Raw genomic sequence first — 24,041 nt, forward strand, 5'->3', positions numbered from 1 at the left:
CTGGTGAGCCATCCAGCTGGCCCGATGGTCCAGAAATCTCCCGGCCTCCCGCTGGCAGGAGGTCCTCCCCGATGCACTGCACTCCATTTGGTCGCTCCTATGCACCGCGACTAATGACATACCCCATGAACCTCTCTTTGCCTTCCCCAGGAAGTCCGCCTCCGGGATGTCGCGCCCAACTTGGCTCGCAGCTCCAGGACCTGTACTCCTCCACAAGCACATACGACTCCACAAGGTGGACCCGTTGGTGGAAAGGGTGTAGTTACTCCACGCTAACCCCCAGTATGCCTAGGTAGCGTACCTCGACGGCAGCCAAGATACTGTCTCTCTCAGGGACCTGGCACCAGCAGGTTCCACACACACACACACACCCAGCCCGGTGCCACCCTGCAGCAACCCTCCCAGGACCATCCGTCCTCCCCCTCCCCACGCCCGAGGATGAAGAGGATCTCGACACGCTCCCGGAGTCACAAGGATCCGACCGACGCCAGAATCGCGCCACCACTGCGTCGCTCCCAACGTCAGATCAAGGCTCCGGACCGGCTAAACCTGTAATTGATTCTGGACTCAAATTTCTTTTTCTCTGTTTATTAAACTTGTGCTGTATATAGTTCTCCACCACCCCGGCCGGACTCAATTTTAACAGGGGGTGAATGTGGTAGTAACCACTGCTGTATATATTAGGGTATATATGGTCAGCCCTGTACTACAGGTACGGGGGTAGTCCCTGCCTGCTGGCTCCGCCCAGTAGGCGGAGTATAAATATGTGTGCACCCCGTACAGCAGCCATTTCGAAAGCCTCAGTTGTATTCAACTCTCGTCTTTGTGCAATTGATTGTGCATCAAGGAGACCATGCAAACTGCCCAAAGCCAGAATTGAACCCGGGTCCCTGATGCTGAGGCAGCAGTACGAACCACTGTGTTACCGTGCCACTCCATTGTGCTGCCATTTTCCACGTGATTAGAATTAAAATGTAAAGTGACAGCAACATGCGGTTAAGTGATGGGGATCTTTTCACTGGTGATTTCTGCCCATGGGGGGGCTATAAACAGCCTCCTGGTGAAACATGGAGGCTCTTTATCAGGGCCAGTACTTTCCAGCCCAGCTACAATACCATGAACAATAGACCTCCGAGCACAAAGGTAGCATGTGTGTATTTCAAAATTAAATTTCATTTGTAAATTTTCACATTACATTTATTCATTATTTTGCATCATTGTTATTTGTTGAGACTTGCTTATTCAGAGTTAAATGTACATTGGCATGTATTGATGCTTACCTGGGAGTTGGGGACATTTCCTTTATTGTGAATGAAACAATGTTGTGTTTTACATTTCCTCTTTATTGAATGTTCATGTTAATGTCTCAGCACTCGGTGGGACATGCCTGAACCTGTACTTACCTGACCCTCCCTTCTGTGCATTGTAAAGGTTCATAGTCCGAGATCACTCTCAACTAGAATAAGGATGGAATAGAATAGAATTTATAGCATAGAAGGAGGCCATTCGACCCATTGAGTCTGCACCGCGCTTGGAAAGAGCACCCTACTTAAGCCCACACCTCAACCCTATCCTCGTAACCCAGTTACCCCACTTAACATTTTTTTGGGGGTCAACACTAAGGGCAATTTTGGACACTAAGGGCAATTTAACATGGCCATCCACCTAACCTGCACATCTTTGGACTGTGGGAGGAAACCGGAGCACCCAGAGGAAACCCACGCACACATGGGGAGAATGTGTAGACTCTGCACAGATAGTGAACCAAGCCGGGAATTGAACCTGGGACCCTGGAGCTGCGAAGCAACCACTGTGCTACCACGCCGCCCACAATTAACACCCTGCATTGGACCCACATTTAGACAGGACTAACATCGCCCAATAGGTCCCTAATTTTCTTACCATGACTGACTGTTTCCCACCCACCCCCTTCCACCGCACCCCCACCATATCCAGGATACTAGGCCGTTCCCACTTCATTCCTCCAAGCCCCCAACCCGACTCCTCACGCTCTCCCCCCCCCCCCCCACCCCACTGCCTCACCCTCACCAGTCCTGAACCTACATCCTGAATGCAAGCTACCATTCTGCTGCTTGTTGAAAAAGGAAACCACTGACCTTAGACACAACTGCACAAAGCCGACTGGTACATGCCTTCCTTAAACAACATGAACCCGGTGCCACGAGATTCTCGTGCACTGCTCACTTTATCTTGAAGGAAGGATTTCATTTTAAGAAAAAGTTTTATGCTGTTGCAAATGCATGGCATGCAAATGTATTATAAATACGAACCCATCACAGGCTGGAGTGAAGCTCAACATGCGTCAAAATCACTGCTGACTCAATCTTTGCATCTCAACCCACCGTCAGGAAATTACACATTACGCAAGTCACCCTCCACATCATGTTTCCCATTCTTTTGGGCTCCATGAAATCTCACTCAAACTGCTTCACGGTGCTTAGTATTGAGAAACCATTATCCTTTTCCTTGGTTTCTCAGGTGCTGCAATCCCTTGAAACAACTCTAACCAGGTGAGTGATCATTCAGGTTAATAGTGTCAGATGGTGGCTGATCAGAGTCAAATCAATGGGGTAAGAGAGGCATCCAGCAGAGGCAGGGCACATCCATTCAGCAAGTCACAGACCTGGTGATTTGATGATCTGTTGATGATGTAATGCAGGTACACTGAGGTGTTTGAAGTAAATACGACTAAAAGGTTATTAATGAAGATCAATGCTTTCCCTGAAGCCTCGACTATTTCTATTGCAGGATGGATTTCCCTTTGGCAGAAAGGAAACACAGCTTGCAGCAAAGGTTCCACCGAAACCGGCACCGAAACCACAGTATCGGCCCCTGCCCTCTCGGGGCTCGATACAGGACCAACTTTCACAGATATTTTCTTCACCAGCATCAGAACTTCCACTGCCAGCTCCTCCCCCACCTCCTCCTTTTGATCCTCCTTCACCATCAACATCTACCATTGAATCTCTGCCCTCCGCACTTTCACAAAAGAGAGAGGGTAAGACAAAGCACATTTTTGAATTCTTTCATGGGATGTGGGTATCGATGGCAAGGCCATCACTAATTACCCTTCAGAAGGTAGTAATGAGCTTCTTGAACCGCTGCAGTCCCTGAGGTGTAGGTGCACCCATTGTGCTGATAGGGAGTTTCAGGATTTTGACCCAGCGACAGTGAAGGAACGGTGATAGAAAATATCCAAGTCAGGAAGGTGAGTGACTTATAATAATAATCTATAATAGTCTTTAGTAGTGTCACAAGTAGGCTTACATTAACACAGCAATGAAGTTACTGTGAAAATCCCCCAGTCACCACACTCCGGCGCCCATTCGGGTACACAGAGGGAGAATTCAGAATGTCCAATTCACCTAACAAGCACTTCTTTCGGGACTTGTGGGAGGAAACCGGAGCACCCAGAGGAAACCCACGCAGACACGGGGAGAACATGCAAACTCCGCACAGGCAGTGACCCAAGCTGGGAATCGAACCCAGGTCCGTGGCGCTGTGAAGCAACTGCGCTTACCACCGTGCTATCGTGACTTGGAGGGGAACCTTCAGGTGATGGTGTTCCCAGGTATCTGCTGCCCTTGTCCTAATAGGTCGCTGTTGTAGGTTTGGAAGGTGCTGTCAAAAGAGCCTGCCTTGTTGAGTTCTTGCAGTGCATCTTGTGGATGGTACACACGGCTGACACTTTGTCCATGGTGGAAGGAGTAAGTGTTTGTGAATGAGATACCAATCAAATGGGCTGCTTTGTCCTGGCTGGTGTTGATCTTCTTCAGTATTATTGAGGCTGCAGTCATCCAGGCAAAAGGAGAGTATTCCATCACACTCCTGACTTATGCCTTGTAGATAGTGGACTGGTTTTGGGCAGCCAGGAGGTGAGTTACTTGCCGCAGGATTTGTAACCTCTGACCTATTCTTGTAGCCACAGTATTTATATGGTTCAGTTAGGTTTGATAGTTTGATTAAAGATAGTCAGCATGGCTTTGTGAGGGGCAGGTCATGCCTCACAAGTCTTATTGAATTCTTTGAGGATGTGTTGAGACACATTGATGAAGGTCTGGCAATGGATGTGGTGTATATGGATTTCAGTAAAGTATTTGGTAAGGTTCCCATGGTAGGCTCTTTCAGAAAGTTAGGGGGCATGGGATATAGGAAAATGTGACTGTCTGGATACAGAATTGGATGGCCGAAAGAAGACAGCAAGTGGTAGTGGATGGAAAGTATTCTGCCTGGAGGTCGGTGACCAGTGGTGTTTCGCAGGGATCTGTTCTGGGACCTCTGCTCTTTGTGATTTTTATAAATGACTTGGATGAGGAAGTGGAAGGGTGGGTTAGTAAGTTTGCCGATGACACAAAGGTTGGTGGAGTTTTAGATAGTGTTGAGGGCTGTTGCATGTTACAACAATCTAGGACAAAAGTTTGGCACAACATCGTGGGCCGAAGGGCCTGTTCTGTGCTGTATTTTTCAGAGCTGCGAGGTTTTGCTGCAGCTTTATAAAACCCTGGTTAGACCACACTTGGAATATTGTATCCAGTTTTGGTCGCCTTATTATAGGAAGGATATAGATGCTTTGGAGAGGGTGCAGAAGAGATTTACAAGGATGCTGCCGAGACTGGAAGGTATGTCTAATGAAGAAATGTTGAGGGAGTTAGGGCTTTTCTCACTGGAGCGAAGAAGGAAGAGAGGTAACTAGATAAGGGCAGCACGGTAGCATTGTGGTTAGCACAATCGCTTCACAGCTCCAGGGTCCCAGGTTCGATTCCGGCTTGGGTCACTGTCTGTGCGGAGTCTGCACATCCTCCCCGTGTGTGCGTGGGTTTCCTCCGGGTGCTCCGGTTTCCTCCCACAGTCCAAAGATGTGCAGGTTAGGGTGGATTGGCCGTGATAAATTGCCCTTAGTGTCCAAAATTGCCCTTAGAGTTGGGTGGGGTTACTGGGTTATGGGGATAGGGTGGAGGTGTTGACCTCGGGTAGGGTGCTCTTTCCAAGAGCCGGCGCAGACTCGATGGGCCGAGTGGCCTCCTTCTGCACTGTAAATTCTATGATAATCTATGATAATGGTGTGATGAGAGGCATGGATAGAATGGATAGGCAGAAACTTTTCCCGTGGGCGGAAATGGCTGTCACGAGGGGACATAATTTTCAGGTGATTGGACGAAGGTATAGGTGAGATGTCAGAGGTACGTTCTTTACACAAAGAGTGGTGGGTGCATGGAATGCACTGCCAGCGGAGGTGATGGAGTCAGAGTCATTAGGGACATTTATGCGACTCTTGAACAGGCGCGATGCTGAGGGGGTCATGGATAGCACGTTTAGCGAATTGGTCACGCCACAGATTAGGATTGTTGAGGGAGATCTCGTCAGAGATGATATCACAGCTGTGATTAAGGAGGGCACAATGGAGGATTCGAGCACTGAGGCAATATGGGTGGAGCTAAGAAATAGGAAGGGTGCAGTAACAATGTTGGGACTTTACTACAGGCCTCCCAAAAGCGAGCATGAAGTAGAGGTACAAATATGCAGACAGATTATAGAAAAATATCGGAGCAATAGGGTGGTTGTGATGGGACATTTTAACTTCCCCAACATTGAATGGGATTCGTGTAGTGTTGGAGGTGTAGATGGAGCAGAGTTTGTAAGGAGCATCCAGGAGAGTTTTTTAGAGCAGTATGTAAATAGTCCAACTCGGGAAGGGGCCATACTGGACCTGGTATTGGGGAATGATCCCGGCCAAGTGGTTGATGTTTCAGTCGGTGATTACTTTGGGAATAGCGATCAGAATTCCGTAAGTTTTAGAATACTCATGGACAAGGACAAGAGTGGTCCGAAAGGAAGAGTGCTAAATTGGGGAAAGGCAGAGTATAACAAAATTCGGCAGGAGCTAGGAAATGTGGATTGGGAGCAGCTGTTTAAGGGTAAATCCACATTTGAAATGTGGGAGTCTTTTAAGGAAAGGTTGATTAGAGTGCAGGACAGACATGTCCCTGTGAAAATGAGAGATAGAAATGGCAAGATTAGGGAACCATGGATGATGGGTGAAATTGTGAGACTAGTTAAGATGAAAAAGGAAGCACTCATAAGATCGAGGCAACTCAAAACTGATGAAGCTTTGGAGGAATATCGGGAAAGTAGGACGAATCTCAAACGTGCAATAAAGAGGGCTAAAAGGGGTCATGAAATATCTTTGGCTAACAGGGTTAAGGAAAATCCCAAAGCCTTTTATTCGTATGTAAGGAGCAAGAGGGTAACTAGAGAAAAGATTGGCCCACTCAAAGACAAAAGAGGGAATTTATGCGTGGACTCAGAGGAAATGGGTGAGATTCGTAATGAGTACTTTGCATCGGTATTCATAAAGGAAAGGGACAAGACGGATGTTGAGGCTAGGGATGGATGTTTAAATACTCTAGGTCAAGTTGTCATACGGAAGGGGAAAATTTTGGATATTCTAAAAGACATTAAGGTGGACAAGTGCCCAGGACCGGATGGGATCTATCCCAGGTTACTGAGGGAAGCGAGGGTCGAAATAGCTGGGGCCTTATCAGATATCTTTACAGCATCCTTGAGCATGGGTGAGGTGCTGGAGGACTGGAGAATTGCTAATGTTGTCCCTTTGTTTAAGAAAGGTAGCAGGGAAAATCCAGGGAATTATAGACCTGTGAGCTTGACGTCAGTGGTAGGCAAACTGTTGGAGAAGATACTGAGGGATAGGATCTATTCACATATGGAAGAAAATGGGCTTATCAGTGACAGGCAACATGGTTTTGTGCAGATAAGGTCATGTCTTACCAACTTAATAGAATTCTTTGAGGAAGTGACAAAGTTGATTGATTAGGGAAGGGCTGTAGATGTCATATACATGGACTTCAGTAAGGCACTTGATAAGGTTTCCCATGGTAGGCTGATGGAGAAAGCGAAGTCCATGGGGTCCAGGGTGTACTAGCTAGATGGATAAAGAACTGGCTGGGCAACAGGAGACAGAGAGTAGTAGTGGAAGGGAGTTTCTCAAAATGGAGAACTGTGACCAGTGGTGTTCCACAGGGATCCGGGCTGGGACCACTGTTGTTTGTGATATACATAAATGATCTGGAGGAAGGTATAGGTGGTCTGATTAGCAAATTTGCAGATCACATTAAGATTGGTGGAGTAGCAGATAGTGAAGGGGACTGTCAGAGAATACAGCAGAATATAGATAGATTGGAGAGTTGGGCGGAGAAATGGCAGATGAAGTTCATTTTGGAAGCTCCAATTGAAGAGTGAACTATACGGTAAATGAAAAAGCCCTGGGGAAAATTGATGTACAGAGAGATCTGGGAGTTCAGGTCCATTGTACCCTGAAGGTGGCAACGCAGGTCGATAGAGTGGTCAAGAAGGCATACGGCATGCTTTCCTTCATCGGAAGGGGTATTGAGTACAAGAGTTGGCAGGTCATGTTACAGTTGTATAAGACTTTGGTTCGGCCACATTTGGAATACTGCGTACAGTTCTGGTCGTTACCAAAAGGATGTGGATGCTTTGGAGAGGGTGCAGAGGAGGTTCACCAGGATGTTGCCTGGTATGGAGGGAGCTAGCTATGAAGAGAGGTTAAGTAGATTAGGATTATTTTCATTAGAAAGACGGAGGTTGAGGGGGGACTTCATTGAGGTCTACAAAATCATGAGAGGTATAGACAGGGTGGATAGCAAGAGGCTTTTTCCCAGAGTGGGGGACTCAATTACTAGGGGTCACGAGTTCAAGATGAGACGGGAAAAGTTTAAGGGAGATATGCGTGGAAAGGTTTTCACGCATAGGGTGGTGGGTGCCTGGAACACATTGTCAGTGGAGGTGGTAGAGGCTGGCACGATAGCGTCATTTAAGATGTATCTAGACAGATACATGAATGGGCAGAGAGCAGAGGGATACGGATCCTTAGAAAATAGGCGACAGTTTTAGATAGAGGATCTGGATCGGTGCAGGCTTGGAGGGCCGAAGGGCCTGTTCCTGTGCTGTAATGTTTCTTTGTTCTTTGTTCACATGGACAGCAGTAAATTGAAGGGGTGTAGGTTAGGTTTATCTTTGATTAGGATAAATGGTCGGCTCAACATTGTGGGCCGAAGGGCCTGTACTGTGCTGTACAGTTCTATGTTTCTGGTCAATGGTAACCCCCAGGGTGTTGACAATGGGGATCTTAGTGATCGTAATGCTATTGGATGTCAAAGAAGATAGTTACAGTCTCTCTTAGATTCATAGATGTTTACAACACAGAGGGAGGCCATTTGGCCCATCGTGTCCACACTAGTCAACAAAGAACTGACTACTCTGATCCCATTTTTCAGCGCTTGGCCCATAGCCCTGGAGGTTATGGCTGTGCAAGTGAATATCTAAATACTTCTTCAATGTTTTATGAGTTTCTGACTCAACCACCCTTTCAGACAATGAGTTCCAAACTCCCTCTGGGTGTGTTTCTTCTCAACTCCTCTCTTAGATTTATGCCCCCTGATTATCCATTGCATCCTCCCTGTATATTCCGCTCATAATCTTATACATCACTATCTGGTCCCCTTTCAACCTTCACTGCTCCAAGGAAAACAGCCTCAGCCGGTCCAGTCTCTCCTCATAGCTCAAATCCTCCAGCCCAGACAGCATCCTGGTAAATCTCCTCTGTATCCTCTCCAGTGCAAACACATCCTTCCGATAACCTGGTGACCATAATTGCACACAGTACTCCAGATGTGGGCGAACCAGCGTTTTGTACAATGCCAGTGTGACCCTCCCCGCTCTATTATTCTATAGAATTTTACAGTGCAGAAGGAGGCCATTCAGCCCATTGGGTCTGCACCGGCTCTTGGAAAGAGCACCCTACCCAAGCCCACACCCCCACCCCACCCCCATAACCCAGTTACCCCACCCAACACTAAGGGCAATTTTGGACACTAAGGACAATTTAGCATGGCCAATCCATGTAACCTGCACATCTTTGGACTGTGGGTGGAAACCGGAGCACCCGGAGGAAACCTACAAACACACGAGGAGAACGTGCAGACTCCGCACAGACAGTGATCTAAGCCGGGAATCGAACCTGGGACCCAGGAGCTGTGAAGCAATTGTGCTAACCACTATGCTACCATGCTGCCCTCGGCGAGGGGGGGGGGACAATTACTGGGGGCATAGGTTTAAGGTGCGAGGGACAAGGTTTAGAGGAGATGTACGAGGCATGTTTTTTACACAGAGGTTAGTAGGTGCCTGGAACTCGCTGCCGGAGGAGGTGGTGGAAGCAGGGACGATAGTGACATTTGAGAGGCATCTTGACAAATACGTGAATAGGATGGGAATAGAGGGATACGGACCCAGGAAGTGTAGAAGATTTAGTTTAGACGGGCAGCGTGGTCGGCACGGGCTTGGAGGGCCGAAGGGCCTGATCCTGTGCTGTACTTTTCTTTGTTGTTTGTTCTTTGTTTTGTTCTTTGACTAACAATGGCAAATGTCCCATGTGCCTTCTAAACCATATTATCTATCTGTCCTGCCACCTTCAGGGATCTGTAGATCCAAAGCCCCTCTGATGTTCAGTGCTTTCCAGGGTTCCAACGTTCATAGTGTAATCATTTATCTTGTTAGCCATCCCCAAGTGCTAACCTCACACTTTTCTGGGTTGAGTTCCATTCACCACTGCTCTGCCCACCTGACCAGTCCGTTCATGTCCTCCTGCAACCTACAGCTATCCTCCTCACTATTTACCAGCCTGACAATTTTTGTGCCTTCTGTGAATTTCTTAATCATACCTTCAAGTCATTGATGTGTACCGCATATAGCAAGGGCCCCAGCACTGAGCCCTATGGAACCCCACTGGAAACAAACTTCCAATCACATAAACATCCTTCAACAGTCACCCTCTGCTTCCCGCCTCTCAGCCAATTTTGGATCCAATGTGCCCCTTTACCTTGGATTCCATGAGCTCGTACTTTTTTGACCAGTCTGCTTTGAGGAACCTCATCAAAAGCCTTGCTAAAGTCCATATAGACCACATCAAATGCATTACCCTCATCAACATTCTTAGTTACCTCCTCAAAACAATTGATTACATTTATCGGAGATTTGTGTGTTGTGAATGTAACTTTCCACTTGATCGCCCAAGCCTGGATATTGTCCAGGTCTTGCTGCATTTGGGTATGGACTACTTTGGTTCTGTCTTTGCACAGGATGATACAAATCACGCACCAAAATATTGGAAACACAGGGTTTAGTGAGAGGGAGGAACTGAAGGAAATCAGTATTAATGGGAAAATGGTGTTGTGGAAATTGATGGATTGAAGGCCAATAAATCCCTGGGTCTGATCTAAATCCCAGAGTATTTGAGGAAGTGGATGTTTTGGTGGTCATCTTCCAAGGTTCTATAGACTCTGGAACAGTTCCTATGTATTGGAGGGTAGCTAATATAACCCTACTATTAATAAAGGAAGATGGAGAGAAATCAGGGAATTGGAGACCATTCAGTCTTATCTCGGTCGTGTGAAAAATGCTAGAGTTCATTATAAAAGTTTTAATAGCAGAGCACTTGGAAAACAGTGACAGGGATCAGACAGAGACAGAAAGGACTTACAAAGAGGAAATCATGCTTGACAAATCTACTGAAATTCTTCAGTAGATTCTTCACTAGGGCAGCACGATACAGTGCCAAGGTCCCAGGTTCAATTCCCCGCTAAGACACTGTCTGTGTGGAGTCTGCATGTTCTCCCCGTGTCTGCGTGGGTTTCCTCCGGGTGGTCCGATTTACTCCCACAGTCCAAAGACGTGCAGGTTCGATGGACTAGCCATGCTAAATTGCCCTGAATGTCCAAAAAAAAGGTTAGGAGGGGTCATTGGATTACGTGGATAGGGTGGAAGGCTTAAGTGGGTCGGTGCAGACTCAATGGGCTGAATGGACTCCTTCTGCACTGTATGTTCTATGTTCGTGGATGTAACTGGTGGGGTTTATAGGAGGGAGCCAGTGGCCTAGGTTTATTGGACTTTAATAAGGTTTTTGACAAAGCCCCACAAAAGAGATTGGCGTGTTAAATTAAAGTGCATGGGATTAGGATAATATATTGAGGTGGATAGAAAACTAGTTGGCAGGCAGGAAACAAAGAGTAGGAATTAACGGGCCTTTTCAAATTGGCAGGCAGTGACTAGTGGGGTACCTCAGGGATCGGTGCTGGGGTCCCAGCTATTCACAATATATATTAATGATTTAGATGAAGGAACAAAATATAATGCCTCCAGATTTGTAGATGACACAAATCTGGATGGAAGGGTGAGCTGTGAGGAGGATGCAGTGTGATTTGGACAAATTGAGAAAGTGGGCATGACAGATGCAGTATAATGTGGATAAATGTGAGGTTACACACTTTGAGCAAAAACAGGAAGACAGAGTATTATCTTAATGGCTATAGATTGAGAGAGGGAAATCTGCAACGAGACCTGGGTGTCTTCGTACACCAGTCACTGAAGGTAAGCATTCAGGTGCAGCAGGCGGTAAAGAAGGCCAATGGTATGTTGGCCTTCAAAGCAAGTGGAATTTGAGTACAGAAGCAGTGTTGTCTAGCTGCTAATGTACAGGGCTTTGGTGAGACCATCTGGAATATTGTGTGTAGTTTTAGTCTCCTTATCTGAGGAAGGATGTTCTTGCTCTAGAGGGAGTGCAGCTAAGTTTTACCAGACTGATTCCTGGGATGGTGGGACTAACTTATGAGGCGAGATTGAATTGGTTAGGATTGTATTCGCTGCAGTTCAGAAGAATGAGGGGGGAATCTCCTAGAAACCTGTAAAATTCTAACCGGACTAGACAGGGTAGATGCAAGAAGGATGTTCCCTTTGGTGGGCGTGTCCAGAACCAGGGGTCACAGTCTGAGGATACGGTGTAGATCACTTAGGACTGAGGTGGGGAGAAATGTCTTCACTCAGAGAGTGATTGGCCTGTTGAATTTGCTGCCACAATAAACAGTTGAGCCAAAACACTGTGGGGTGAATTCACCGCCTCCCCAGCCCCGTGTTTCTCGGCTGTGCGTCGTCACTAGCAGTGGGATGTTTAGAAGAATGAGGGGATATATCATATAAACAAATAAAATACTAATAGGACGATACAGGGTAGATGCAGAAAGGTGGAGGATTTAGGACAGAGATGAGGAGAAATTTCTTCACCCAGACAGTGGTGAGCCTCTGGCATTTGCAATCATAGAAATCAGTTGAGGCCAAAACATTGTTACGTTTTCAGGAGTTAGATATTGCATTTGTGATGAAGGGGGTGAAAGGATATGGGGTGAAGGTGTGAACAGGTTTCTGAGTGAGTTGGATGATCAACCATGTTCATAATGAATGACGGAGCAGGCTCAAAGGGCCGAATGGACCAATTCTGCTCCTATTTCCTATGTTTCAGAATCTGTGGAGTTGCGAATGGTGCTGAACATTGTGTGGTCATCATCAAACGATCATCATCAAGCATCCCCATCTCTGACTTTATGCTGGAAGGGAATTCATTGATGAATGAGTTGAATTTGGTTGCCATGATGTGGAGATGCCCACGTTGGACTGGGGGTGAGCACAGTAAGAAGCTTTACAACACCAGGTTAAAGTTCAACAGGTGTGTTTCAAACACTAGCTTTCAGAGCTAATCCCCTCATTCACCTGAGGAAGGAGCAGTGCTCTGAAAGCTAATGTTTCAAACAAACCTATTGGACTTTAAACTGGTGTTGTAAGACTTCTTATTGAATTTGTTTGGGCCTCGGACATTATCCTGGAGAGCTCTTGCAGTGATATCCTTGGGCTGAGATGATTGATCTCCAACAATCACAACCATCTTCACTTATGCTTGGTAGACAGGGATTCTTAATGCCACACTCAGTTAAATTTTACATTGGCATCAAAGGTGGTCACTCTCACCTTACCTCTTGCGCTCAACTCTGTTATCATGTTTTAACCAAGGCAGCAATGAGGACAGGAACTGAGTGGCACTGGTAGAACCAAAACTGAGCGTGAGTGGACAAGGTCATTGCTGTGCAAGTGTCACATCATAGCATTATCGACGACCCCTTCTATCACTTTCTGATGATCGAGAGGAGGCTTTTGGACACATAACACGATGGAGGTTATGTGAAACTGGACTTTGTCTCCACAAGAACTGTGCAGTTGTCATTCCTACCACTCTCAAGGACAGATGCATCTGGCAGGCAGGTTGGAGAGGATGAGGTCAAGGGTGTTTCTCCCTCTTGTTGGTTCCGTCACCAACTGTCACAGGCCCAGTTTGGCAGCTATGTGCTTTAGGACTCGATCTGTTCAGTCTGTAATGCAGCTACAGAGCCACTCTTGGTGATGGACATTGAAGTTCCCCCACCCAGAGTACATTCTGTGCTGTTGTCATCCTCAGAGTTTCTTCCAAGTGCTGTTCAACATGGAAGAATACTGATTCATCAGCTGAGGGGATGCGTATAATTGTTTCCTTGCCCACGTTTGACCTGAAAGCATGAGAGGTCATGAGGCCCAGAGTCAATGTTGAGGACTCCCAGAGCAGCGCTGTCCCAATTGTGTACAACTTCGCCACCACTTTGGTTGGGTCTGCCCTGCTGGTAGAGCAGGACATACCCAGGGATGATGATAGTGATGTCTAGGACATTATCTGTAAGGTATAATTTGGTGAGTATGACTAAGTCCACGCCAGGAACTTAGTCATACTCTGGCGCTTGGGTCACAGTCTGTGTAGAGTTTGTACATTCTCCCCGTGTCTGTGTGGGTTTCCTCTGGGTGCTCTGGTTTCCTCTCACAGTCCAAAGATGTACGGGTTAGGTGGATTAGTCATGCTAAATTGCCCCTTAGTGTCCAGGGATCTGTAGGTTAGGGTATGGGGTTACGGGAGGAAGGAGGGTGGTTGGTTGAGTGGATGCAGGAAGAGTCAGTGCAGAGTTGATCGGCCGAATGGCCTCCTTCTGCACTGTAGGGATTCAGTGATTCTATGAAGTAAGGCTGTTGCTTAACTAGTCTGTGGAACAGCTCACCCAATTTTCGCACACACACCCAGATGTTAGTAAGTAGGACTTTGTATGGTCAACGGGGCGGGTATACCATTTTTGTTTTCCATGCCAAGATCGATGCCGGGTGGCCTGTCCGGTTCCATTTTTGACTTTTCTGCAGCAGTTTGGTACATCTGAGTGGCTTGCTTGGCCATTTCAGAAGGCAGTTAAAAGTCAAGCACATTGCTGTGGGTCTGGAGTCACATATAGGCCAGACCAGGTAAGGATGGCAGATTTCCTTCCCTCCAGGATATGGGTGAACCAGATGTGTTTTTAATGACAATTGATGATAGTCTCATGGCAGCATCCCTAAATTCGCTTTCAATTTCTGTTTTTAAAAATTAATTTATTGAATTCAACAGACCACGTGAGGGGGTACCAGACCTTATCAGAAACATAGCTTATGAATTCCCTACATGATCTCTCAGTGCGATCTTGTATTGGGCATTTACCTTAAACATTCACCGCCTCCACACCGACACACAGTGGCAGCAGTGTGCACCATCTACAAGATGTACCGCAGCAACTCGCTAAACTTCCCTCAACAGCACCTTCTACCATCTCTACCAAGGACAAAAGGAACAGACACTTAGGAACACCATTACCTGCCCGTTCCCCTTCAACCACACACCATTCTGACTTAGAACTCTGTGGTGATAACCACTGTAGATATGCATACTTGCAGTAGGGGGAATGTATGCCTGTACCTGTAATACAGGTTCCTCCGGTAAGCCCCTGCCGGCTAGCTCTGCCCACAGAGAGCTTGTGTATAAATATGCATGTGAGTCACTCAGGCTCTAGTCTTCAGTTGCAGCCGGAGGAATAGCATCACACAGCAATAAAGCCTCGATTGAACTTGTCTCTCGTCTTTGACTGCAGATTGCAAGCCTGTCGCCACCAGGAGCAGACGGTACAGCACCCAGGACAAGGCCTTCATCAGGTCCGAAGTCCAGCGGCTGCTTCGGGAGGGTATCATCGAGGCCAGCAACAGCCCTTGGAGAGTCCAGGTGGTAGTGGTTAAGACAGGGGAGAAGCACAGGATGGTCATGGACTACAGTCAGACCATCAACCGGTACACGCAGGTCGACGCGTACCCCCTCCCCCGCGTTTCTGATATGGTCAATCAGATTGCACAGTGCCGGGTCTTCTCTACTATTGACCTGAAATCCACCTACCACCAGCTCCCCATCCGTAAATCGGACCGTCCCCATACTGCCTTCGAGGCAGACGGTCGTCTGTACCAATTTCTTAGGGTCCCCTTCGGCGTCACGAATGGAGTCTCGGTATTTCAACGAGAAATGGACCGAATGGTTGACCGGTACGGACTGCAGGCCACCTTCCCGTACCTCGACAATGTCACCATCTGCGGCCATGACCAGCAGGACCATGACGCCAACCTTTCTAAATTCCTCCACACCGCATCGCTCCTTAATCTCACGTACAACAAGGAGCAGTGCAAGTTCGGCACAGACCGCTTAGCCATCCTTGGCAACGTAGTCCAAAACGGACTACTGGGGCCCGACCCCGTCCTCATGGAGCTTCCACTCCCCCACTGCCCCAAGGCCCTCAAACGCTGCGTTGGGTTCTTTTCTTATTACGCCCAGTGGGTACCACAATACGCGGACAAGGCCCGCCCACTTATCCAGTCCACACATTTTCCCCTCTCGGCCGAGGCACAACAGGCCTTCGCCCGCATTCGATCTGACGTAGCCAAGGCCGGGATGCACGCAGTAGACGAGACACTGCCTTTCCAAGTAGAAAGCGACGCTTCAGATGTCGCACTTGCCGCCACGCTGAATCAGGCCGGCAGACCTGTGGCATTCTTTTCACGCACCCTCCACGCCTCCGAAATTCGACATTCCTCTGTTGAAAAGGAGGCCCAGGCAATCGTTAAAGAGGTGCGTCACTGGAGGCATTACCTGGCTGGCAGGAGATTCACTCTCCTCACTGACCAACGGTCGGTAGCCTTTATGTTCAACAACACGCAGCGGGGCAAGATCAAGAATGACAAAATCTTGCGGTGGAGAATCGAACTCTCCACCTTTAACTACGATATCTCGTATCGCCCCGGCAAGCTCAACGAGCCCCCAGACGCCCTCTCCCGAGGTACATGTGCCAGCGCACAAGTGAACTAGCTCCGTGCCTTGCACGAGAGCCTTTGCCATCCGGGGGTCACTCGCTTGTACCATCTAATCAAAGCCCGGAACCTGCCCTACTCCGTCGAGGAAGTACGGACAGTCACCAGAGACTGCCAGATCTGTGCCGAGTGCAAGCTGCACTTCTACCGGCCAGATCGTGCGTGCCTGGTGAAAGCATCCCGCCCCTTTGAATGCCTCAACGTGGACTTCAAAGGGCCCCTCCCCTCCACCGACCGCAACACCTACATCCTTAGTGTGGTCGATGAATTTTCTAGGTTCCCCTTTGCCATCCCATGCCCGGATATGACGTCTGCCACTGTCATCAAGGCCCTGGATTCCATTTTTGCCCTGTTCGGTTTCCCCGACTACATCCACAGTGACAGGGAATCCTCATTCATGAGCGATGAGCTGCGTCAGTTCCTGCTCAGCAGGGGTATCGCCTCCAGCAGTACGACCAGCTACAGCCCCCGGGGAAACGGGCAGGTAGAGAGGGAGAACGGGACAGCATGGAGGGCCGTCCAGCTGGCCCTACGGTCCAGGAACCTCCCAGCCGCTCGCTGGCAGCAGGTCCTCCCTGACGCGCTCCATTCCATTCGGTCACTACTGTGCACCGCAACTAACAGTACACCCCATGAACGTGTTTTTGCCTTCCCTAGGAAGTCTACATCCGGGGTGTCGCTCCCGACGTGGCTCACGACTCCGGGCCCAGTCCTTCTCCATAGGCATGTCCGGCACAACAAGGTGGAACCCCTGGTGGACAAAGTACGCCTTCTCCACGCCAACCCTCAGTATGCCTACATGGAGTTCCCTGACGGCCGCCACGACACAGTCTCGCTCCAGGACCTGGCTCCCTCAGGTGCCGATCCCATGCCCACGCCCCTTTTTCCCCCCCGCGCCACCCTCCTTTTCCCCGGCACCCCCCTATTCGTCCCCACCAGGTCCATCCCTCGTCCCCCTGCCCACACTGGAGGACACAGATGATTTCGGCTCGCTCTCGGAGTCATCCGGCAGCCAGCACCAACACCGGCAGCACCTGCACCGACATCGCCACCACAGCTACGCCGATCACAGTGAAACGTTCGACCGCCGGTTTGGCTCAACCAGTAACCTGCTGACCGGACGGACTCTTGGTTTTCTTTGTTTGGACCCTTTTGTAAATATTTCATCCTTTGTATCATAGTTATACGTCACCCCCGCCGGACTCATTTTTTGCAGGGGGTGAATGTGGTGATAACCACTGTAGATATGCATACTTGCAGTAGGGGGATGTATGGCTGTACCAGTAATACAGGTTCCTCCAGTAAACCCCTGCCGGCTAGCTCCGCCCACAGCGAGCTTGTGTATAAATATGCGTGTGAGTCACTCAGACTCTACTCTTCAGTTGCAGCCGGAGGAATAGCATCACACAGCAATAAAGCCTCGATTGAACTTGTCTCTCGTCTTTGACTGCAATTGTTAGCACCACAAACTCTATCACTGTTTCTTCACTGTTGTTGGATCAAAACCCTGAACTCACTTCCCAACACAGCCTGCAGCGATTCAAGAAGATAGCTCACCACCACTTTTTAAATATTCTTTCTTAGGATGGGAATATCGTTGGCAAGGCCAATGTTTCTTGCTCATCAATTAGGGATGGACAATAAATGCAGAACCTGTCAGCAACACCCAAATTCTATTAAAGAATAAAACAAGTTCTTGCCAACAAGTCTGTAAAGTTTCCCTTGGAGAATAAATTCCATTCACATTGTACCATCTCCAGAGGGTGGCAGGGCTGTCTCTGTAGGTGTGTACCATCTCCAGAGGATGGCAGGGCTGTCTCTGTCGGTGTGTACCATCTCCAGAGGGTGGCAGGGATGTCTCTGTCGGTGTGTACCATCTCCAGAGGGTAGCAGGGATGTCTCTGTAGGTGTGTACCATCTCCAGAGGATGGCAGGGCTGTCTCTGTCGGTGTGTACCATCTCCAGAGGGTGGCAGGGATGTCCATGTAGGTGTATACCATCTCCAGAGGGTAGCAGGGATGTCTCTGTAGGTGTGTACCATCTCCAGAGGGTAGCAGGGATGTCTCTGTAGGTGTGTACCATCTCCAGAGGGTGGCAGGGATGTCTCTGTAGGTGTGTACCATCTCCAGAGGGTGGCAAGGATGTCTCTGTAGGTGGGTACCATCTCCAGAGGATGGCAGGGCTGTCTCTGTAGGTGTGTACCATCTCCAGAGGGTGGCAGGGATGTCTCTGTAGGTGTGTACCATCTCCAGAGGATGGCAGGGCTGTCTCTGTAGGTGTGTACCATCTCCAGAGGGTGGCAGGGATGTCTCTGTAGGTGTGTACCATCTCCAGAGGATGGCAGGGCTGTCTCTGTAGGTGTGTACCATCTCCAGAGGGTGGCAGGGGATGTCTCTGTAGGTGTGTACCATCTCCAGAGGGTGGCAGGGCTGTCTCTGTAGGTGTGTACCATCTCCAGAGGGTGGCAGGGATGTCTCTGTAGGTGTGTACCATCTCCAGAGGGTGGCAGGGATGTCTCTGTAGGTGTGTACCATCTCCAGAGGGTGGCAGGGATGTCTCTGTAGGTGTGTACCATCTCCAGAGGGTGGCAGGGCTGTCTCTGTAGGTGTGTACCATCTCCAGAGGGTAGCAGGGATGTCTCTGTAGGTGCCTTTGTGATTCTCCAGTATTCATTTCCTGAGAGCCTTGTTGGAAAGTCTGAAGCTGCAGCTCTGAGCAATAACCAGTCATACTTTGCTCAACCGCTGAGGTAAATGATTGTGGTTTAAGCTTCATTCCAAGACTTCAGCACATAGTCTAGGCCAGGGGTGGGCAAACTATGGCCCACGGGCCGCATGCGGCCCGCCAAGATCAAGTCATTAAAAAAAAAAAAAAAATTTTTTTTTTAATTTCTAAAATGTTTTTTTTTAATTTTAAGGTTAATGCGGGGGGCTGTTGGGTTACTGGTATAGGGTGGATACGTTGACTTGAGTAGGGTGATCATTGCTTGGCACAACATGTGTTTCATGTGAAGTTTCTACTTTAAAATATTAATTAATAAAAATTAATTGCTTTTTTTTCTTTAAAAACCTTTTATTTTGGCTATTTTAAATATTAATTATTTTACTTAATATACTATGCGGCCCTTTAAAATTGTGAATTTCTGAATGTGGCCCTTGCACGGAAAAGTTTGCCCACCCCTGGTCTAGGCTGACACTTCAGTGCTGTACTGATGCATCCCTGCACTGTTGAAACTGATTCCCTGAACATGAGCCTTGAAACCAAGGCCCAGTCTGGCCTGCCCATTCTCACGAACAGCAGCAGAATTCTCCTGGTTTTTGATGATATCATCCTCATTGTGAAAATATATTAAAAGGTAATCATGCATCGTTGCTGTTTCCCGAACCTGCTGCTCCATTGGTTGGATCTGCATTTTCTTACGCCACTGCAGTCACATTATTTCATTTTGTGCATCATGAGTTATGTGACAGTTTGTAACGGTGAAAGATAGTGAAAAATGCCTTAAAAATAGTTTTTTTCTTCTCTTTATCTTAACAGTGTTCCTACAAGATGAGAATATCAATACACATCTTTACAGGAGGACAGCCAGTGTATACTTTTCGTACATAAACATACCTTGGAAACTCTATCTGCGCAAAGAGGTACAGAATGCTCATACTTTGATAGTAATCAGCCTCAAGGGAATCAGACATGGGGACTGTCAGTAATCAGTAACAGGTACAAAACATGGGGACTGTCAGTAATCAGTAACAGGTACACAACACAGAGACTGTCTGTAATCAGTAACAGGTACAGGACACAGAGACTGTCAGTAATCAGTAACAGGTGCAGGACACAGAGACTGTCAGTAATCAGTAACAGGTGCAGGACACAGAGACTGTCAGTAATCAGTAACAGGTACAGGACACAGAGACTGTCAGTAATCAGTAACAGGTACAGGACACAGAGACTGTCAGTAATCAGTAACAGGTGCAGGACACAGAGACTGTCAGTAATCAGTAACAGGTACAGGACACCGAGACTGTCAGTAATCAATAACAGGTACAGGATACAGAGACAGTCAGTAATCAGTAACAGGTATAGGACACAGAGACTGTCAGTAATCAGTAACAGGTACAGGACACCGAGACTGTCAGTAATCAATAACAGGTACAGGATACAGAGACAGTCAGTAATCAGTAACAGGTACAGGACACAGAGACTGTCAGTAATCAGTAACAGGTACACAACACAGAGACAGTCAGTAATCAGTAACAGGTACAGGACACAGAGACAGTCAGTAATCAGTAACAGGTACAGGACACAGAGACTGTCTGTAATCAGTAACAGGTACAGGACACAGAGACAGTCAGTAATCAGTAACAGGTACAGGACACAGAGACTGTCTGTAATCAGTAACAGGTACAGGACACAGAGACTGTCTGTAATCAGTAACAGGTACAGGACACAGAGACTGTCAGTAATCAGTAACAGGTGCAGGACACAGAGACTGTCTGTAATCAGTAACAGGTACAGGACACAGAGACAGTCAGTAATCAGTAACAGGTACAGGACACAGAGACTGTCTGTAATCAGTAACAGGTACAGGACACAGAGACAGTCAGTAATCAGTAACAGGTACAGGACACAGAGACTGTCAGTAATCAGTAGCAGGTACACAACACAGAGACTGTCAGTAATCAGTAACAGGTGCAGGACACCGAGACTGTCAGTAATCAGTAACAGGTACAGAGACTGTCAGTAATCAGTAACAGGTACAGGACACAGAGACTGTCAGTAATCAGTAACAGGTACAGGACACAGAGACTGTCTGTAATCAGTAACAGGCACAGGACACAGAGACTGTCTGTAATCAGTAACAGGTACACAACACAGAGACTGTCAGTAATCAGTAACAGGTACAGGACACAGAGACAGTCAGTAATCAGTAACAGGTACAGGACACAGAGACTGTCAGTAATCAGCAACAGGTACAGGACACAGAGACTGTCAGTAATCAGTAACAGGTACAGGAAACAAAGACAGTTAGTAATCAGTAACAGGTACAGGAAACATAGTAATCAGTAGCAGGTACAGAACACGGGGAAAGTCAGTAATCACTAACAGGTACACAACACAGAGACTGTCAGTAATCAGTAACAGGTACACAACACAGAGACTGTCAGTAATCAGTAACAGGTATACAACACAGAGACTGTCAGTAATCAGTAACAGGTACAGGACACAGAGACTGTCTGTAATCAGTAACAGGTACACAACACAGAGACTGTCAGTAATCAGTAACAGGTACAGGACACAGAGACTGTCTGTAATCAGTAACAGGTACACAACACAGAGACAGTCAGTAATCAGTAACAAGTACAGGACACAGAACTGTCAGTAATCAGTAACAAGTACAGGACACAGAGACTGTCTGTAATCAGTAACAGGTACAGGACACAGAGACTGTCTGTAATCAGTAACAGGTATAGGACACAGAGACTGTCAGTAATCAGTAACAGGTACAGGACACCGAGACTGTCAGTAATCAATAACAGGTACAGGATACAGAGACAGTCAGTAATCAGTAACAGGTACAGGACACAGAGACTGTCTGTAATCAGTAACAGGTACACAACACAGAGACTGTCAGTAATCAGTAACAGGTACAGGACACAGAGACTGTCAGTAATCAGTAACAGATACAGGACACAGAGACTGTCAGTAATCAGTAACAGGTACAGGAAACAAAGACAGTTAGTAATCAGGAACAGGTACAGGAAACATAGTAATCAGTAGCAGGTACAGAACACGGGGAAAGTCAGTAATCACTAACAGGTACACAACACAGAGACTGTCAGTAATCAGTAACAGGTACACAACACAGAGACTGTCAGTAATCAGTAACAGGTGCAGGACATGGGGACTGTCAGTAATCAGTAACAGGTACAGGACACAGAGACTGTCAGTAATCAGTAACAGGTACAGAGACTGTCAGTAATCAGTAACAGGTACAGGACACAGAGACTGTCAGTAATCAGTAACAGGTACAGGACACAGAGACTGTCAGTAATCAGTAACAGGTGCAGGACATGGGGACTGTCAGTAATCAGTAACAGGTACAGGATACAGAGACAGTCAGTAATCAGTAACAGATACAGGACACCGAGACTGTCAGTAATCAATAACAGGTACAGGACACAGAGACTGTCAGTAATCAGTAACAGGTACAGGATACAGAGACTGTCAGTAATCAGTAACAGGTACAGGACACAGAGACTGTCAGTAATCAGTAACAGGTGCAGGACATGGGGACTGTCAGTAATCAGTAACAGGTACAGGACACAGGGACTGTTAGTAATTAGTAACAGATACAGGATACAAAGACAGTCAGTAATCAGTAACAGGTACGGGACACTACTGTCAGTAATCAGTAACAGGTACAGGACACAGACAGTCAGTAATCAGCAACAGGTACAGGATATGGGGACTGTCAGTAATCAGTAACAGGTACAGAACACAGGGACTGTCAGTAACTAGTAACAGGTGCAGGACAAAAGGGCTATCAGTAGTCTGTCCCAGTGCAGGACACATAGGCTGTCAGTAATCAGCAACAGTTACATGGACTGTCAGTAATAGTGACAAGGTGCCACACAAAAGGTTGCTGCATAAGATAAAGATGCATGGCACTAATGGTAAAGTAGTAGCATGGATAGAGGATTGGTTAATTACATTACATAGAACAGTACAGCACAGAACAGGCCCTTCGGCCCTCGATGTTGTGCCGAGCAATGATCACCCCACTCAAACCCACATATCCACCCTATACCCATAACCCAACAACCCCCCCTAACCTTACAGGACACTACGGGCAATTTAGCATGGCCAATCCACCTAACCCGCACATCTTTGGACTGTGGGAGGAAACCGGAGCACCCGGAGGAAACCCACGCACACACGGGAGGACGTTCATAAATAGAAAGCAAAGCGTGGGGATTAATGGGTGTTTCTCTGGTTGGCAATCAGTAGCTAGTGGTTTCCCTCAGGGATCCGTGTTGGGCCCACAATTGTTCACAATTTACATAGATGATTTGGAGTTGGGACCAAGGGCAATGTGTCCAAGTTTGCAGATGACACTAAGATGAGTGGTAAAGCGAAAAGTGCAGAGGATACTGGAAGTCTGCAGAGGGATTTGGATAGGTTAAATGAATGGGCTAGGGTCTGGCAGATGGAATACAATGTTGACAAATGTGAGGTTATCCATTTTGGTAGGAATAACAGCAAACGGGATTATTATTTAAACGATAAAATATTAAAGCATGCCACTGTGCAGAGAGACCTGGGTGTGCTAGTGCATGAGTCACAGAATGTTGGTTTACAGATGTAATAGGTGATTAAGAAGGCAAATGGAATTTTGTCCTTCATTGCTAGAGGGATGGAGTTTAAGACTAGGGAGGTTATGTTGCAATTGTATAAGGTGTTAGTGAGGCCACACCTGGAGTATTGTGTTCAGTTTTGGTTTCCTTACTTGAGAAAGGACATACTGGCACTGGAGGGTGTGCAGAGGAGATTCACTAGGTTAATCCCAGAGCTGAAGGGGTTGGATTATGAGGAGAGGTTGAGTAGACTGGGACTGTACTCATTGGAATTTAGAAGGATGAGGGGGGATCTTATAGAGACATTTAAAATTATGAAGGGAATAGATAGGATAGATGCGGGCAGGTTGTTTCCACTGGTGGGTGAAAGCAGAACTAGGGGACAAAGCCTCAAAATAAGGGGAAGTAGATTTAGGACTGAGTTTAGGAGGAACTTCTTCACCCAAAGGGTTGTGAATCTATGGAATTCCTTGCCCAGCGAAGCAGTTGAGGCTCCTTCATTAAATGTCCTTAAGG

The 24,041-nt window shown here is 47.4% G+C and overlaps 1 protein-coding gene across 1 annotated transcript in view; it reads left to right on the forward strand.

The window, feature by feature from the left end:
* Positions 1-24,041, forward strand: part of myo15b (myosin XVB) — a 709,406-nt gene that overhangs the window by 507,444 nt on the left and 177,921 nt on the right. Inside the window, exons 43-44 of the mRNA XM_038776546.1 lie at positions 2,770-3,019; positions 19,708-19,811. Coding sequence (XP_038632474.1) covers positions 2,770-3,019; positions 19,708-19,811 — 354 coding nt within the window. The remainder of the gene's footprint in view (positions 1-2,769; positions 3,020-19,707; positions 19,812-24,041) is intronic.

Source organism: Scyliorhinus canicula, chromosome 18 (assembly GCF_902713615.1).
Source record: "Scyliorhinus canicula chromosome 18, sScyCan1.1, whole genome shotgun sequence".
Lineage (NCBI taxonomy): Eukaryota > Metazoa > Chordata > Chondrichthyes > Carcharhiniformes > Scyliorhinidae > Scyliorhinus > Scyliorhinus canicula.